The 18,563-nt window shown below is 38.6% G+C and overlaps 1 protein-coding gene across 1 annotated transcript in view; it reads left to right on the top strand.

Annotated features, from left to right (window-relative positions):
- The window catches only part of CDH2 (cadherin 2), a 188,292-nt gene that overhangs the window by 128,335 nt on the left and 41,394 nt on the right, over positions 1-18,563 (top strand). The window contains exons 7-13 of the mRNA XM_019547330.1: positions 1,919-2,091; positions 8,574-8,711; positions 9,605-9,790; positions 12,250-12,506; positions 14,106-14,248; positions 15,813-16,046; positions 16,395-16,628. Coding sequence (XP_019402875.1) covers positions 1,919-2,091; positions 8,574-8,711; positions 9,605-9,790; positions 12,250-12,506; positions 14,106-14,248; positions 15,813-16,046; positions 16,395-16,628 — 1,365 coding nt within the window. The remainder of the gene's footprint in view (positions 1-1,918; positions 2,092-8,573; positions 8,712-9,604; positions 9,791-12,249; positions 12,507-14,105; positions 14,249-15,812; positions 16,047-16,394; positions 16,629-18,563) is intronic.

Here is an 18,563-nt window from a genome sequence, read left to right as displayed (position 1 = left end):
ACATTTTGCATCCTAAAATTAATATCAACAAAAAAATATCATTCTACAAACTAGTAAATGACAAGGCTGGGAGAATGGGGAGGGACTGCTTTCTTTGTACAAACAGATAATAAATATTTACTTTTGCTAGCACTCCAAGGCCCCATTCAGAATTGCAACCATGAGAAAAATATTTTAAGGGATACCAAGCTGTGGGATTGTTTTGTAGCTCACTGAAGATTAGCTTATTGTATATCATTGAGTAGTGACCTTGTAATACTCCCATTTTTTGTAAAATAACTTTCCCCTAATGACTAAACAAGTAGACTAAGCCATCAGGAGATTAAAAGTAATAATAAAAGCTAAAAAAGATAATTATACAGTATCTGCATGATACATTGTTGAGAAAAAAAGGTCTCTGTTTATCCCATGGTGACTGGATTTTTATATATGCTGAAGATTCTTGAGTGCTAATCAAGTAGCATATTAAAGCAGGATACCAGTGACCCTAAATCTGTCCCTTTTTTAAAAAATGTCAAGACTGTAAAACCAATTTTGTCAATACCTTCCTTAGTACACAGGAAATTCTATGTGGCGTATTTGAATAATTAAATACGTTATATTTTGTGTATAAATTAAATACACACAATATTTAATGTTTGTGTGATGTCCATGTATGTGATAGTTAAAAGTAACAGACAGAATCCTGAGTAAGTGGTGTGATTTTTCAAAAGTGTTAACCTTCTGTATGCTCATTACTTTTGAAAATCAGTCCATCTATTTATGGGCCCAAATACTGACTAAAATCTAAACTTTAAATGCCATTTTTTTTATTACACTTTGATTATATTAAATGGCTTTGGCCCCAGTTATGCTGTCAACAGAACAAAGATGTAAATGGATACACACATGCCATCAGTTACAGGAGATCCAAGTCTCTATAATGTGTCAAATGGGGTTGCAACTGAAATAAATACAAGAGGAGGTTGGTATGCAAACTTTCCTCTTGTCCTGTCAGGTGGTTGGCAGGGACAGAGGGACATTCACCTGTGGCAGAAACCTTCCTGGAGCCCCAAGAAAACTTTCCATTACAAAAGGAGACTCCCCACCCAGTTCGTGCCTCCGGTTCTCCCAGGAGGTGATTAAAATGGGGGACTTCCTATTGACAGACTGCCCCCTTCCCAGTCAGCGGAGAGGGCAGACTGTTGAGTAATGGGCTCCCCCTAGGAGCAGCCCTCTAGTCTCCCCTGGCTGGAGAGCTTGCCTGAATAGCTCTTCAGCAAGGGGGCTGAATGCATGTTCACCCCAGCTCCCAGCCTGATTTTTCTACTGGTAAGAAATCCTTGTTGTTAGAAAAGTATGCTGTCTGTGTGACTGAAACCACTTTCCAACAGTAGCAGTACAACATGAAATTTTTAAGAAAGTTAACATAAAAGATACAATGCCATTTTGCAGAGCTAAGCTGGCACTTGAAAGGAGTAGAACTTATCTAGGAAAAGGTTTTTGTTTGTTTGGTTGGTTGGTTGGTTTTTTTATTTCCTTACCCCTCCCTGCCCTACACACACCCACACACTCGCATTTGAAAATTAAACTTGGGTTACAGAGCGTTTCTTTTGGCCCAACCATGGAAACTAAAGCTGAGAGACTGTATTAATTACACGTGCTTACGGAAGAACTGCAGATTTTGATTGCTTATGGAGCTTTTTCAGTAATAAGCAACTTGGATATTTTATAAACACAAGTATTTTTATCTTGTATTCCATATCTTAATTACTTTATTAATAGTCAGTCTCACAGCTAATCCATTTGTTTTAGTAAGCCAAGGAATGTTCAGTGTTTATCCAAAGTAGTACATGTTTGGACCAATTTTGTGCTTTTAAGTGACCTTGTGTAATCTGAGTGCTGTTTATATAACACTAATTATTTACTCTGCCGATAGGAACCTATGTGATGACTGTTACTGCCATTGACGCTGATGATCCCAATGCACTAAATGGGATGCTGAGATACAGAATCTTATCACAGGCCCCAAGCAGCCCCTCACCAAATATGTTTACTATCAACAATGAGACTGGTGATATTATCACTGTAGCAGCCGGGCTTGACAGAGAGGTAAGGCAGGATTTAACTTTGTAGGTTCTGTGGCATTGTATATTACAAATGTTCAGACGCATGTAAAATATTTTGTCCATTATTTACAAATGTTGCTCTCTGACTTCACTCCAGAAATAGAAATGCCCTTTTTTTCCTCCCACTGATACATCACTGCCCACCAGTACTCCTTGTCAGTGTGTCTCAGTGTGTAAAAACCTGGAACTTGCTATTTCAGTATATGTTTTGAGTAGAATGTGAAGTCTCTGGTCTCACTTAATTAGTAGTATAATTTGACTCACTTTTGCCAAGTTAAGGAAGAGTCATCTTAGAGAAAAAGTTGGGAGGGGGACATGTGGGGCTTCTGATCTGCATGTGAATTATAGGGAAAAGGAAAGGCACTGGAAAGGAGTTTACTTGGTTCCTGTTCCTCAGTCTAAAAACCACAAAATTCATAGGTTCCTCCAGGTTTCTAGCACATGTCCTTAACGGTCGCAGCAAAGTTTTCGTGTTTTTTGTGTTAGTTTATGCTAGCGGGAATGACAGTGCACTTACCTCCTTGATAAACATGCTTACCTCCTTACATCTGGTAAGTTACAAATCTTACACAGGGAGTGCTGTGGCAGAAAAAGTGTTAGCAAGAGCAGCAGGAGTTTCTCCAGAGAGGAGTTCCTACCTCAGCCTCTCACCAACCTCCACAAGAGGAGAAAAGAGAAGCCCCACAAAAATAAGAGGAAGAAACTACCTTTGCTTTCTATCTGTACCACTTCCAACCCTGCCATTGCAGCATGCAAGTAGGATAAATTTTCTGGATGATTTGTTGAATGTTTCTAATGCTCTTGGGTAGTAAAGCTTACAAAAGGCATCTAATACCAACTTTTGCAGACAACAGTAATTTTTTTCCCTGTTTTTTTTTTCACATTTTGAAAAACCTAATTAAAGCAAATATTCTAATCAGTGGAGTAACAGAATAAATAGAACAATGACCTGAGTGATTTGTGGGGTGTAGGTTGTAGCCATGTTGGTCTAAGGACATAAGCAGACAGGGTTCTTTGGATAAATCCAATATCTTTCAATAGACCAACTCAAATAGTTGGAAAAATTTTTCTCAGGCCTCTTTCGGGCACAAACATCGTTCGGACATGTAAAGAAATGTAAAACCTGCCAACATATCTCCACCACCCCCACAATTAGTACATCCCACAACAGAACCATCAGCATTCCTGGCTCTTACAGCCGCACCTCCAGAAATGTTATATATCCCACCCGATGCACCAAATGCCGTAATGGAAAATGTGTAGGAGAAACCAAACAATGACTGTGCACCAAGAATGAACATGCACTGAAACTGTATCGGAGACGAGAATACCTGGCAGCACATTTCTCACAAGACGGCCACTCTCTTTCCAATCTCTCGGTTCTAATCCTCAAAGGGAATTCACAAAATACCTTTCACAGACAAGTCTATGAACTTCATCGATCTACTGGATACAAAAAATCAAGGACTAAATGTAGACCTTGGATTTATGACACATTATAACCTGCCTAACATCTGACTCCCCAGGTAAACTCTCTACTTTTTACCATATATTCTTATGCGTTTTCCCAGCACCCTCCTGTCTGTCATCCTTTGGCTACAGCTACATTCATTTCCCCTTCCCCACCTCCCATCTCTCTCTCACCTACTGACCACCTCATTTTACATTTTAACTGACTAGCTTTCTTGCATCTATACTGGCCTCTGGCTGCTTTACTACTCCATCCAGGAAGAGCACAAACCGTCTGCAGGTGCTTCCTCCTCCTGCCAAAGGGTGTTTGTGCCCAAAAGCTTGCTAAGAATTATTTTTCCAACTATTTGAGTCGATCTAATGAAAGATATTGGATTTACCCAAAGAACCTTGTCTGCCTGAGTGTTTTGTGGCCTTTTAGAACTTCTGAACTCTGTGTACCCTGACCTGTATCTCACCCGTATTTTTATACCACAGTAGGCACTTGTAGAATTAGCAGCTCTATTACGTAGGCTGAAATTGTTACTGAAAGCTGTAAAAATCAATATGAAACCTGTTGATTATTGCAGTTATTTTTTCAGTTTTCATGAAGTCTGTGGAAAGACTAAACATTTGCTTTGAAGAAGAACATTTTGAATTAAACCAAATGACATATGGCCCCTTTTAATTAAAAGCAAGGCTGGTATTCGTCTACCTCTGGTTTTGGAACCCTCAGGTCCTCTTTGACATGTATTTTTAAAAAGACTTGGAGTCTATGTAAATGATACCTCGGTGTTTTATTGCTTAGCAACCAGCTGTACCCAAATGATTTACCACAGATGGGACCAGCTGCCATACTAGAACTTCCCTGTAGGCCTTCAGATTAACAATCAAGGATGCATTCCACCTCAGTAATTTGCCATTAGTTCTAATGACTGATCACTTCTCTGACATCCAGAAGAATAATTGTTTATTGAAGTTGTTGAAAGCTACTTACATATCTATGTGGTATTAATTATTGTTTTAAAGTTTTTAACATGAATTTGATTTGTTTTTGATTATAATGATTTCAGTCTTTTTTGTGTTATGACCTAGATGTTCAAGATGCACCTTATTTTTAGACTGTTTCTGGGGTGGGATATGTGGCATGGGGTTGGAATGTATCTTATACATCAGATAAGGTAGATGGAAAAAAGTGACTGAATGGGCCTACCTTTTCTCTGTAGCTGATGGGTCATTTTCAGAGGGGTTGCTGTAAGGATAATTCATCTGCTCCCCAGCTGTCAGTAAAATGGGAAGAACCAACCCCTCTAACCACCTGATGCTGGAATGTAAGGGATACTGAATAATTCCCAGATCCTATCCTTAGATGTTCAGCATTTTATGTGAATGCTGAAAAAACAAAATATTTGGATATCATATGGCACTGTGTGTTAAAACGTGGCCCAAGGCAAGCCAACACAATGCTTAATTTTACAAAATCTTAGTATTATTTATTTTTAAAGAGAGAAGTTGGGTAGCCATGGAGCCAAACAACCTTCATCATACAGTTACCTTGAGGCAGTTACTTTCAGACCCTATGACTTCATAGCCCAGATAAATGGGCTTCTGCCACAGAATTTTATGGCCGTAAGATTGCCCTGAGATTGTTATATGTTATGTTTGTTTTTTTGCACTAAATAATGAACATTTGCTTTGTTATATCAGTAGTTGTTTTCCTTCGATTCTTTTATCTCTGTGTCCTAGTCTCATTTAGTGAAGGAAACCTTTAAAAAGGGGTGTCTAGGCTTTTTAAATGCCACTGTTTAAACATTTTCTGAAAACATAATCAGTTTTTTATATAAAGTGTCCTGTAGCCTCTTAGTGTAGTAATGTGTCATGATGCCCATAAAGGAGATGTGCATACCAGGCCGGGTTCTATTCCGCTTCTTGGGCATCTACGTGGACCTATGTACCTAAGTTCTGATTCACTGTGTTCAAGTTCTTGAAAATCCATTAATACATTTATTTTGGAACATGCCATCCATCATCTGGGCTTTGACACTATATGAGCTGCAAAAGAGCAGTGAAGAGGAGGAGGAGGCTGTAAAACTTTTGTGGGGGGAAAGGTGTGGCCTTGCCTCTAGCTGGCTGTGTCAGGGTGGATGGGGAGAGGACATGGCCCAGCTCCAACCCATTGTGGGGGGCTTGAGAATTTAGAAGCAAGGAGGGTGATGTTACCACTGCTCCTCTGCTATCAAATTCCTTACCTGTGGAGATTCCCAGGGACCAGATGTCATTACTCCACATGCCAGACAGTGAGAATCCCTGATATAAAGTGTACCACCTCTTCCATTCACTCTCTCTCAGAGCCATTGGCAATGGTTGCCATATCATGCCCAATTATTTAACACTTGCACAGGAAATTGCAAGTCCTGGGTTCCATGCTTGCACCTCTAGTCTTGAGATGGATTGTGAGCAGTTCAGTAAAAATAGTATTGAACTGTGCTGCCAGAATATCCCTGGACATGCTCTGATCTTGCATAAGGAACTGGGGACTCTAGCTGAATTTTAGGCTTCTTCCAGTTCTTAAGTGGGAACTAAATGTCAAGTGTCTAGTTTGGATCATTTCTGCACATGCATAGCAGCCCAAGGTTAGATGCCCAGGGTTCATTTCAGGTCAGAATAGAGCCATCTAAAAAATCTAGGTATCTAAGGCTGGAGTAGGCAACCTATGGACCTTGGGCCAGACCCTGACCTTGAAGGTGGTGGATCCAACCCAGGAAGGTCTGACCCTTGTACTCAGCCTTGGTGAGGCTGCAGCTGGAGTACTGTGTCCAGTTTTGGACTCCACAATTCAAAAAGGATGTGGAGAAGCTTGAGAGACTCCAGAGAAGAGCCACGTGCATGATCAGAGGTCAGAAAAACAGAGTTTATGACGACAGGCTGAGAGCCATGGGGCTTTTTAGCCTGGAAAGGCGCAGGCTCAGGGGTGATCTATAAGTTTATCAGGGGTGACCACCAGGATCTGGGGGAACGTTTGTTCACCAGAGCGCCCCGAGGGATGACGAGGTTGAATGGTGATAAACTACTACAAGACCATTTCAGGCTGGACGTAAGGAAGAATTTCTTTACTGTCCGAGCCCCCAAGGTCTGGAAAAGCCTGCCAGCAGAGGTGGTTCAAGCACCTACACTGAACACCTTCAAGAGCAAATTGGATGCTTATCTTGCTGGGAACCTATGACCCCAGCTGACTTCCTGCCCCTGGGGCAGGGGGCTGGACTCTGATCTTCCAAGGTCCCTTCCAGCTCTAATGTCTATGAAATCTATGAGCCACCCCAGACTGGCATAGATTGCAGCTATACTGAGCTGCCTATCTTATCTACAGCACTGCCCTCTCCAGATCTCCCTGCTGGTCTCATACCTGTGCTTACCCTTACCGCAAAGGGGTTGGGTATCTGCAGCAAGGGTAAGCACAGATGGCTTGTTCTCTGGGGGATGGAGTTACAACCTTCTCTTCTCCTACTGGGGCTTAAATTGCTCTTTGAGGCTCACAAGCCTACATTTTTCCTAAGTCTGTTTAGGCACCTGGAAGCTTGACTTGGATCTTGCCTATAAACCTGTGAGATTTCAGCAAATGTGTATCTTCTATAAACAGGAATATTTGCTGAATTAGGCCTTGGATATTTTGTATTTAAATCTTAGGATGCACATGCTTGTTTGTATACATACTTTAAAAATGCAGCCCCTTGTATCTGAAGAAGTATAAACTTGTGGTGTGGAAGAAAAGAAAATTTTAAGTGAGTGGAATCTGTCTACATTACTTAAAAATATCTTGTGTAGAAGTCATTCAGTTTTCCACTTCTTAAGTTCTTATTAGGTAAAATAATCAATTGCATACCTCTAGGTTTTCAAGTAATCTCAAAAGGACTGTGGCTTCTTAGGGGAAAAATGTTATGCTAGTCTCTGAGTATTTATATTTGACAGAATTTTTTTCTTTAGCTGTTTCAATAAACCATTCATGAAAGTAATAAATTCTCATTTTGCCAGTTTTCTTCTGGGAAGAGGAACTGAATTTGAGGCAATAATATCCTCTCACTGAGCTAGCTTTAAAGCTGGAACTGAATTGGTGAATGAAGCAAAGTATAACTTAAGTTTGATTGTGAAATGTAAATAAACAGAGAATAATAAAGACTGTTTTAAGCTGTATTCAAAAATACCTTTGTAACTGTTTAAAAAAGATGACTTTACAAATTTTAGTAGGATAGATCTAGTTGGGTTTGAGGTCAAGCCTTAATCGCACATATTTTGTTCATAGCTATAAGGCTGAGGCTCAGCAAGTCCTGGCATAATTCCAGCAATGACTTAAGAATAAAGATTCTCGGGTCTTTGGGTTGTTTTTAGCAACGTTCAAAGCAACTGACATTGGCAAAGTTAGGGGAGGGAAGGGGGTATCATCTTTGGAATGTTTAACTTTTATGGAAATAATCAGGTTTGGAATTTTTTTCCTCCAGTGTCTTTATGAGTTACTTTGTTAGCTTTGATGGCTCCAGTTTCCATAGTGATATCAAGACATTGCAGCTAAACTGTTATGCTTAGACTTTGCTACAGCAGAGCTTTGGCAGTTGTGGTCATTTGGCCAACAGCATGCGTTGGCTCAGATCTCCTAAGCTCTTCAGGATTTAACTAATTCATGGTCAACCCCAATTTTTTCCCATTTGTTAAAAAAAACATAAATATATGTCAAATTTTAAATCTGGAGAAATAAATGTAACTTTATAAAGTTCTTTCAGTATTCAGACCATGCATACAGCCCTCCCTAATCAGAATTAAAAGTGCGAGCAGTTTAAATATATTTGGATGCAAGCTGGTGCTGGACTTCTGGTGATGTAAACTCTGATTCGGCCATAAGTAATGTAACTAGAAGGAAGAGTATGATGGGCTCCATGCCTAGTAAAACAGTTTAGGGAACACTTTCTGTCCTGCTAGAATGTCAGTTTTGTCTATAACTTACGTTGGCTTTATTTTATGTTTTAGAAAGTACAGCAGTACACTTTAATAATTCAAGCTACAGACATGGAAGGAAACCCAACATATGGTCTTTCAAACACTGCAACTGCTGTCATAACTGTGACAGATGTCAATGATAATCCTCCAGAGTTCACTGCTATGACTGTAAGTACAGTATAGGCTTTATTAAAGGAATTGAATGCTTATGGCTATTACTGAAGAATTTTTCTTATTGTACTTATGAATTGAAAATATTTTTACTTTATTCAGTTTCCTGCTGGGCTGCTTATGTCTAACAAAGGGCATAAATTATCTCTTAGAATATACTACACTTAGTACAAATCAAAGGTTTATTTTTAAAGTACCAAATCTGTACCAGGTTTTTAGTTTGCTAGATTGTTATCATCTGATAGTGGTAGACAGCCAGGTTGTACTCTCCTTTATTAAAGTGCTTGTTTGGGGTGGGGTGGGGGTTTCTTCCCCTACGAGCATATTGGAGATTATTTTGGTCAAATTGAATAAAGCTAGACAGTAGGAATATTCAGTGTAGGATCCAGAGCTGGTAGAAATTGTCAGAGTAGAAGTCTGGGTAGATTTCTACCTTATAAACTAACCAAAGTAGATATACATATATAGTATAAGCTTCTGTGAGCCAAAGCTCACTTTATCAGATGCTGTGAAATAATATGCACAATGCTGTGTCTAAGAGGAGAGAAATTTGAATACAAAAGCAGAAGGGAGAGGAGGCAGTGTTGGGAAAGGCAAGCACGCAGGCAATAAACCCATAGGAACAAAGGAGTCAAAAGCCAATCCAGTTAATGAGATAAGAATCCTTACCCCCTGTTTAAACCATGCTTAATACAATCTAGTCTGTGGATGATTTCTTGTACCTCAGTTTCCCATTCAAATAGGCTTTAAAGATTTGTTGCCTGGCAATACACTAGATGAGATTTTTCTCATGATGTCTCAAGTCTGGGCTGAATACCCACCTGTATGATCATGATTATTGCACACTGCTCCTCTACACCAGTGTTAAAAGGGAGCTCCTCTTGTTGTAGTTCTACGGTGAAGTACCTGAAAACAGAGTGGATGTAATAGTAGCTAATCTAACTGTTACCGATAAAGACCAACCACACACCCCTGCCTGGAATGCAGTGTACCGAATGACTGGTGGAGATCCTACAGGACGATTTACTATCCTCACTGATCCAAATAGTAATGATGGGCTGGTAACTGTAGTGAAGGTAAGTGATTGTTTAATTAAGAAGATTCAGATTAAATGGAAGAGCATAAATAAGTGAGAATATGCACATAAATATGTCCCTTTGGTTAAACCCTGAGGTCATGGCGATACCTGAAATTTAAAGAAATGTACACATCTTCCTTCTAAGAGTAAGCCCATTTGTCTTCTGGAATGCTTCCATACGTGACTGTCTCTGCATTCTTAACTTTCGCTATTTAAAATTTGGTTAGATAATTTTTAAATGACATTATACACTATTGCCAAAAATATAATTAGTTGCAGCCATTTGTTTAAGGTATTGTATGTAGTCAAAGCTGATATTACCTACTATTTGTTGCAGTGGTAAATAAAACTGCTTGCTACCTTTTGGTCAACATCTGACCTCCATTAGTCAGGACACTTATCACCTACTGTTATTATTCCAATATGTTCCCATTAAGTAGTTAACACAAAATAAACAGTCAAGGCAATATTGGAGAGGAAGAGAAGTGGTTACAGTAGTAGGAGGCTACTCTTCAAAAGGCTTTTAAAGAATGTTGTTTCTAAAAACCTAATTTAAACACCTTTCATGGAATAACCTCTTTATCCTTTTTACCAGTCAAGGTACTCCTGGATTAAGGGGTGACTTGTTTTTAAGCAATAATAAAAAAAAAAAATCAGTATTATGATTTAAATCTGTCAAGGAATAGTCTCTTTTCTTGTCTGTCTGATAAGGGTTCCAAGTCTTAGTTTATCTATTCTGGGCCATCTGCTTAAGAAGGTAGTGTGTTATGAAATCTGGCACTTTGGCTGAAAATGTTAACATTTCAGCTTGAGATGCAGCTTTTTAAAAATCATTTCGGCACTTTTTGAAAAAGAAATCTGTATCTTTATACAGCTGTTTAGTTTACACAGCATGCATTTCCATGTATAATTTAACCTCTCCAAAGGTACGGGTTGTAATAGATGATTCTGCCAACAAAACATTTGACTGTGGTTGTTACAGGTGTTACATTTCTATTGGGAGTATCTCTGCTCTCCTGCAAGCGTACTTGTTTGTCAGGTTTCTCCCACAGGAAAGAATGTCTTTATGCTTCCATACCACTTGAGTGCACCCAGGGACTGTTGGAGAGTGGGAGCAAAGTAGAGATCGCTACTTTCGCCAATTCCAGTGTGGGAAGATGTGAGGAGCCTTTACCCACTTTTCCACTCCTAGGGAATAAAACAGCCACAGTTTACCACACCTTCCCCACACTAGGATTACCCTAGTCTAGTTAAGGTGCCGAGAGCAGGGGAAAGGGGGCAACTACTAGCTGAATGCCTGTAGTGCTCTGTCTCCTGGAAAGACTTCCAGTAACAGAAATTTCCCAGAATTTTCTACGACTGAAATGACTGCCTGTTTTTGGCCTATGTGCTTTGCATTTAGACTACTCCAGCTCTGTGGACACTTACAAACTTATCTTCTGGAAGAGCTAACAAAAAAAAAAAGAAAGAAAGAGACTGAAATAAAACCAAACCAGTGTAAATAAGAAGCAATTAAAACCCCAAGTGTGAAATTTGTTTCAAATATTTCAGATTACTTTAAATTGCTTTCTGTACTTTAAATGTACAGAATAGAGTAAAAAAAGTAAATCTAGGCAAATAAAAATATATTTTTTAGGAAAATCAGGGAAGGTTTAAGCTTGTATTGGGTTTAAGGATAACCAGCCACTAGAAAAGGAATGCACTCATAAAGATGAAAATAGTCACTCGGCCTCCTTGTCAGGGTCACCTGTGCCATCAGTGGCCCTCAACTTCTTAGCTGTGAGAAGTTCCTAGTTATACTTTGTGCCAAAAGAGCCACTGCAGAAATTTAAAAATTCTAAAATCCCTAAAGGCCTTTAAGGATATTTTTTCTAAACTAAAAAAAATGCAAGCTGTATACTTATTGTGGTATCAAAGGTCATGCATATACATACGTAATTCACGTGCATTTGTTTAAGGTGTGTTAAGGCTATTTAGGAGCGCATCTACACATGGACGCACCAATGCGAATTAAGGCACATTAAATTTAAATGCAAATACCTAAGTTGCATTAGCGCATGTGCAGACATGCTAATGCACATTAACATGGTGCCTGTCCACTGACGCATACTGTATTCATGCCCATTAGCACATTTACACGTACGCTAATGTGACTTAGCTGTTTGCACCCAAGTTTGATACCTGCTTTATGCAAGTATCAGATTTAGGCTCATATAACCTTAAATTGCCATTTTTAAGGTTCATGAAGGGCACACACATGTAGACACATTTCCTCAATGTGGCTTAAAAATGGTGATTTTAGGCTACCCAGAGGGATTTAAATTTTGTTTAGGCACTGTTTTTATGTCTCAATATAAGTATTATAAATAAAATATGAAAAATATATTTGAAATGTTATTTGTATCCCTGTCACAGCTGTGAGTAACTACAAACCTTTCTCCCTTTCCCTTTTGCCAGCCCATAGACTTTGAGACAAATAGGATGTTTGTACTAACTGTAGCTGCGGAAAATCAAGTGCCTTTGGCCAAAGGAATTCAGCATCCTCCTCAGTCAACAGCAACTGTATCCATCACAGTAATTGATGTAAATGAGAGTCCGTATTTTGTGCCAAATCCTAAGCTTATACGTCAAGAGGAAGGGCTACTTGCTGGTAACCTATTAACAAGTTTCACAGCTCAGGACCCAGATCGCTACATGCAGCAAACTACTTTAAGGTATAGTGTAAACTATATTGCTGTCGTCAGAGAGAAGTAGGGCTGGAAGGGACCTCTGAAGTTCTCTAAGTCCAACCCCCTGGCTGAGGCAGGATCATCCTTATACGAACAAGTATATCCTTGCTTTAACATGTTACTAAAACTATACAGTCAGTCCTTTGCACTACAAGGCATAGCACCCTGCCACAGGTAAAGCAAGGACTCAGTGGCAGCCAGTATCCTGCTGCTGCAAGGGTTGTTAAAATATGCTTGAGATCCAAGGAAGAGGATTGTCATATTCCACAGTGGTAATGTGAAAACCTGGAGCAAATCCTCCAGCCCCCCATTCCTCCCATGCGTGATGTGAAGACTTGAAACAAAGCAGAAATGCTGCCTTTCTGTTTTCAGGGGGCTAGAGATTTAAACGGCCATGCATAAGGAATTATTCAGTTTGCCACAGAATACCACTAAGCCAACCTCTGCCACTCCTCCAGTGTGGAATTATGCTGGAAGACATCTAGCCAGGAAGTCATATACACCATACAAATCCATACAGAGGCTTGTAGCATCATCTTCTGTTTATTGGGTCCAGGTCATCAAGATAATATAAGTGTATGCATAATGTTCAAGAGTATGGATAGTCATAGAGAATACAGTTTGGTTGCTTAAGGTTATATTTAAATTCCTAAAACTTGCTGAATATATGATATATTCTAGTAGTGGTGGCCCAGCTGTATGTCTGCCCTGCCTTAGAACAAGATTTATTATCACCATTTCCAAAACTTGTAGCCAAAAACTCATTTCATTCATGCTTTCCTTGCAAAAAGAGGGGGTTTTTTACTTTTATTTTTATGTATTAGTTATTGCTCAAATCCTGCTTTTGGCTGAGAGTCACTGTGGGTTTTTTTAGGGCTTTAATGATTATTATTTAAAATCACATTAGCAAAGATGGTTTGAAGTTTTAGACTAATTATTAATACAATAGCAAGGTGCTTTTTGTAACGAAAGATCGTTTTGAAAGGATACTGTTCTTACAAACCAGGATCAGAGAAGTATAGTACAGTAAGTTGACAATGCTTCTAGCCTCCATAAAATAGCAGTCATTTGACATCAGGTGGTGCTGAGTAGGTAGAATAATAGAACCAGTAGAATAGTTGGTCTGTACTCCCTCTCTGCATGTATACACATAGAAATTAAGAGACTAGAAACAGCCTTTGTGCTAGAAGCAAACTATGGGAATATCTTGAAATATTTCAATCATAAGAGAGTTACAACCTCTGTACCCCTGTAATAATAAGTCAGAAATAACTTAAGAAAAATATGTATCATAGTAATCTATGGAAGGTATATTCACTTCTCAGTCAGTGATGTACAACTTTCATAGAATTGAGGTATATGACAAATTAAATGGTGAAGCTTTTGAAAAACAGTATCAACATTAAAACAGTACCTGCATACCTAGATTTTTGGATATAACTTAATAAACTGAATCTTTTAAAGTATAGAAATGGTATCAAACACAGGGATCTTCAGAATTAAACTATTTACAAGGTATTGTTCTGTTTCATTTTTTAAAGCATGTTATAAGATGAATAAAAAATCTTATGGTCAACTCTGCAGGTACTCCAAACTTTCAGATCCTGCAAACTGGCTAAAAATAGACCCAGTTAATGGACAGATAACTACAACTGCTGTTTTGGACAGAGAGTCACTATACGTGCAAAACAACATGTATAATGCTACTTTCCTTGCATCTGACAATGGTGGGTGTTCACATGTAGATATTTGCAAAAGGTTTTCCTTTGTACATTTAAATGGCATAATATTGTACTAAGAAAGAGCAATGAAGGAATAACTATCAGTGTTTTGTCACAGTGAAAACCAATAAATGGATACAACAAGATTCTGTGGTAAAACTAAAGTTGATGCATTTTTTTAGCTATCTAGAAAGCCGATAGGCGGGAAGGTAGCAAATTCTGCAGATGACACAACGTTACTTAGGTGACTCAACTGCACAGAAATCTGAAGAACCTCAGGAGGCCTAATTCAAGCTTGGTAAATGTCCAGCTGGATGGCAGATGAAATTCACTGTTTAATCAATGCAGAATAATATGCAGCAGGGGGAAAATGCCCTATCTGAAGTTCTAATATAACTGTACCACCTCAGGGAAAGGATTTGGACATAGTTGTAGATTTCTCACTGAAAATCTTTGCTCGCAGTTGAAATAAAAAAAAGCAAAGAGATGTTTAGGATGCCTAAGGAATGGGATATAGAAAAAAGAATGAAAATATAAGTGTATTAATTGATGGTTACCCTCACCTGGAATACTGTTTTATTTACGTGTCACATCACCTCAGGAAAAAAAAGTACCCGGAGTATAATATTTTATACTCTGTAAATGTGCTCATATGACCTGAAAAAAAAAAGTTGGATTGTTTACCTGCAACAGGAGAATAAGCAGAAACATAACACATCAAAATGCTATGTGATAGCAAAGGAAGGTCAGACACTTGCATTTTTGCTTCAGAACATATGAACAAGGGAAAGAAGCAAGTTAAAATCAGCTGCTGTAAATTATCTCCAAGGACAACATTTAGTAACGTTTAAAAAACAGTTGGATACCCTGTACAGATAACAATAGTATCCAGATTTACAATAATCAGTACAAAAATAATGGGTTTTTGGAAGGGCTCTAAAGCCTTTTGGCTAAAGTGAGTCTACCTGTTCAGAGTTGGGAAGAGACTTCTCTGGGGGGTGGATTATACCACATCAGCCCACTACACTGTTATTTGCATCTTTCTCTGGGTGTGGACACGTTCACTTGGAACCCTTTCAAGAAGGCCTCAGCTGTTTATGTTCTGATTATTATGTGTGAACAAGCTCAGAATGATTCAGACATAGCAAAACTGTTCCAACTTTAACAGTGTTAGAGTTGGAGTGGTTTTGCTTCATTTCCCTTTGAAAGGGTCCCAAATATACACGTGTCCACCTCCTCTGAAGCATCTGCTGATCTCTACTGTTGCAGATAGCTTGCTGGTGTAGAAAAACTACTACTGAGAACCAATCTGGCAATTTCTTTGTTCCTGTATTTGGAAACTGAGGCTCTGATGTGTGAATTTCATGCTCACTTGCTTTTATGAAGTGGAAGAGTTAAACATTTAAATATTTTCATGATCCTATCCTAATGTGAGATTGGATCGTAATGCCAAAATCCCAAAGTAGATTTGTATATTTCTTTAGCCTGTGGCAGTGGAACCAGTTTGTCTGAAATATTGTAACTGTGTGTAATAAGAAGCAGGCTCAAGTCTGTCTGTCTTTCTTTTAAGGAATTCCTCCTATGAGTGGGACTGGCACACTTCAAATATACTTGCTTGACATTAATGATAATGCACCCCAAGTGAATCCTAAAGAAGCTACCACCTGTGAAACACCACAACCCAATGCAATTAACATCACAGCAACAGACCCTGACATCGATCCAAATGCAGGGCCATTTGCCTTTGAGCTACCAGATTCGCCAGCTAGTATTAAGAGGAATTGGACCATCATTCGTATCAGTGGTAAAATAATTTACGTTAAAAAATTTGATCATTTTAAAGAAACTACTCTTCGCACATTGTGCGTTGTTTCATTTTGTTTGAGGATTATTTGCCTAGAAGCTTGAATTTTTAAGTTAATGTCAATAAAATTTTACCAAATGGCAGTACTATGGGCTCCCCTGAGAATGAAAGGTTTTAGAAACTAAAAAAGTTTATAGTGATAAAAGAGTTTGATCTTGTATGACATGCAGCACATTCAGTAGTAAAAGGTTAACAAAGAGTTCAAATGCTGTAAGTTTTTGATTCTTATTTGAAATCCATATCAGCAATACATCATATTTTTTATGCACACTTTATTTTCTCATTCAGGTGATCATGCCCAACTTTCTTTAAGGCTCCGATTCCTTGAGGCTGGTATCTACGATGTCCCAGTAATAATCACAGATTCTGGAAATCCTCATGCATCCAGCACTTCTGTTCTGAAGGTGAAATTTTGCCAATGCGACATAAATGGAGACTGTACTGATATAGATCGGATTGTTGGTGCAGGGCTTGGCACAGGTGCCATCATTGCAATTCTGCTTTGTATCATCATCTTGCTCAGTAAGTACTTTTGTTTCTTAAAAACTTGTTCTCTACTTCTTCTAGTATTGCACAAGAGTAACTTAAAAGGGAATGTGAATCTTTTTTGTATAAGATTTCAGTGTGTGTAGTAAGAGCCTCCAAGTGTTGGTTTTCTGTTGTGATCAGGACCAGAAGGGCTGAAGGCTCACTAGCCAGAGAAGTTATTAGATTTGGTGCTAAGATTTCCTAGGGCTTCCTAAAATAATTACTAATAGTGTCAGAAGTTTGTGAGCCAGGCTGCAACTGGCCCTAAATTTTAAGGATTAGAGTATAAGAAGCGGGTGTTCCTATGCATGCTGCACAGAGCCCAAAGGAGTGCAGGTTCTGCTCCTTCTGCACATATGTATGGGTTCAGGTTGCCCAAAAATGAATGGGCAAGAGAAGGAGCCAGGGCTGTCAGTGATCCAGTCTTATTCCAGGATGCAGCTGGGGTTTGCTTCTACCCCTACTTTACAGAGAATCAGTGTCTCAACGGAGATGTTGCTGATACGATAATCTCAAACACAGCAGAAATAAGTAGAGTGTTTCATGATTTGGGAAAGTAGTACTTCACAGTTGTCTATGCAAGCTCTGACAAGCAGCCAGTCATGCAAAAACACAGGTGTATGTTTTTCTCAGTGCTGCCTGAAGCCATAAATTATATTTTATTTTTTTTGTCCAATACATTTGATAAGGAAGATGACTAAACATCACGACTAAGTGTCTGTCCCATGTAGTAAATTAGACACTATAACTCTCCTACATACTATGGTTAACTGATTTCTGATTGCAAGAAAGAGATTAACCTGTTGAAGAGCATTCTGTGCATCAATTTTGAACATTCGGGCTGATGGAAAGGAGTCATAAAAAAATAAACTTTTCATGCTTGGTAAAGTCTTCATCTGTATATGGAACTGACACAACGTTTAATGATGATACACAAGGCATTTTTTAAAAGTTAGCCAGTAATTTAATGAATTACTGTCAAAATTACCAAATCATTTAACCTTTCTGTCAAATAATGTCAGATGAACTGGAATTTCTTTCCATCAAGAGGCTTTTGGTTACAGCTTGAAACACCCATTAGACCAAGAATCCAGTTACTTGTGACCTGTTGAATTGACTTTTTTGCCATTGATTTTTTTTAACAACTTAAAATAGCATAATGATTTGATAGAGATCAAGATTTTAAATGAGAAGAAATTTGAGTACCCATACAATCTTAAAACTATAAACATATCTGTCCTTTTTCTCAGTGCATCCCTTTTTCTTTTGATTAAACAACTGTCTAAGCATAGGTCACAATCACATAGTCTGATCCATTCAGGTGGACTGTTGTACCATGGATCAGACTGCTAGATCGTAAGCAAAGCCTGGGAGTCCTCAGGGCATGTGTGATACCAGCCACTTATAGCACTATATATGTAAAAGTAAATGACACATTATTCTAGAACTCAGTTTTACTACGGGAGACATTCCTGATAAATCATCTGATCACTTGCAAAACTCTAAATCTTTCTTCCCTGAAATACACATCTTATGTGGCAGATCTAGCTTAGGGACAGGTTTACGACCTTCATTTCTTGAAAAAATGATTGATGTACAGGTCATTGCATATCTGAGGTGGTTTCAGCATTTCTGAATTCAAAGCAACTTTTTCTGGGGGTAAAAGAATCATCTGTTAACATTGCTAGAACCAACTGAAATTAAGAACCTGTTAAGCAATCTAAAATTCATACTACAATGAATTATTAAGGTCCAAAAATAACACAAGGGGGTAGTGAGGTTTGGCAGATAAGAAACATGATTAGGAATCAGAAAACCCTGGTTGTGTTCCCAGTTCATCTATTTTGTGACCTTGGGAAATTGTGTTTTTCAGTCTCCTCACCTTTTATGGAAATACTTGGTGATTTTACAGATAAAAAGCATAATGTA

This window comes from Crocodylus porosus, unplaced genomic scaffold (assembly GCF_001723895.1).
Source record: "Crocodylus porosus isolate Cpor-Errol unplaced genomic scaffold, CroPor_comp1, whole genome shotgun sequence".
Taxonomy (NCBI): domain Eukaryota; kingdom Metazoa; phylum Chordata; order Crocodylia; family Crocodylidae; genus Crocodylus; species Crocodylus porosus.
This window is presented reverse-complemented; position numbering and strand designations above follow the sequence as displayed.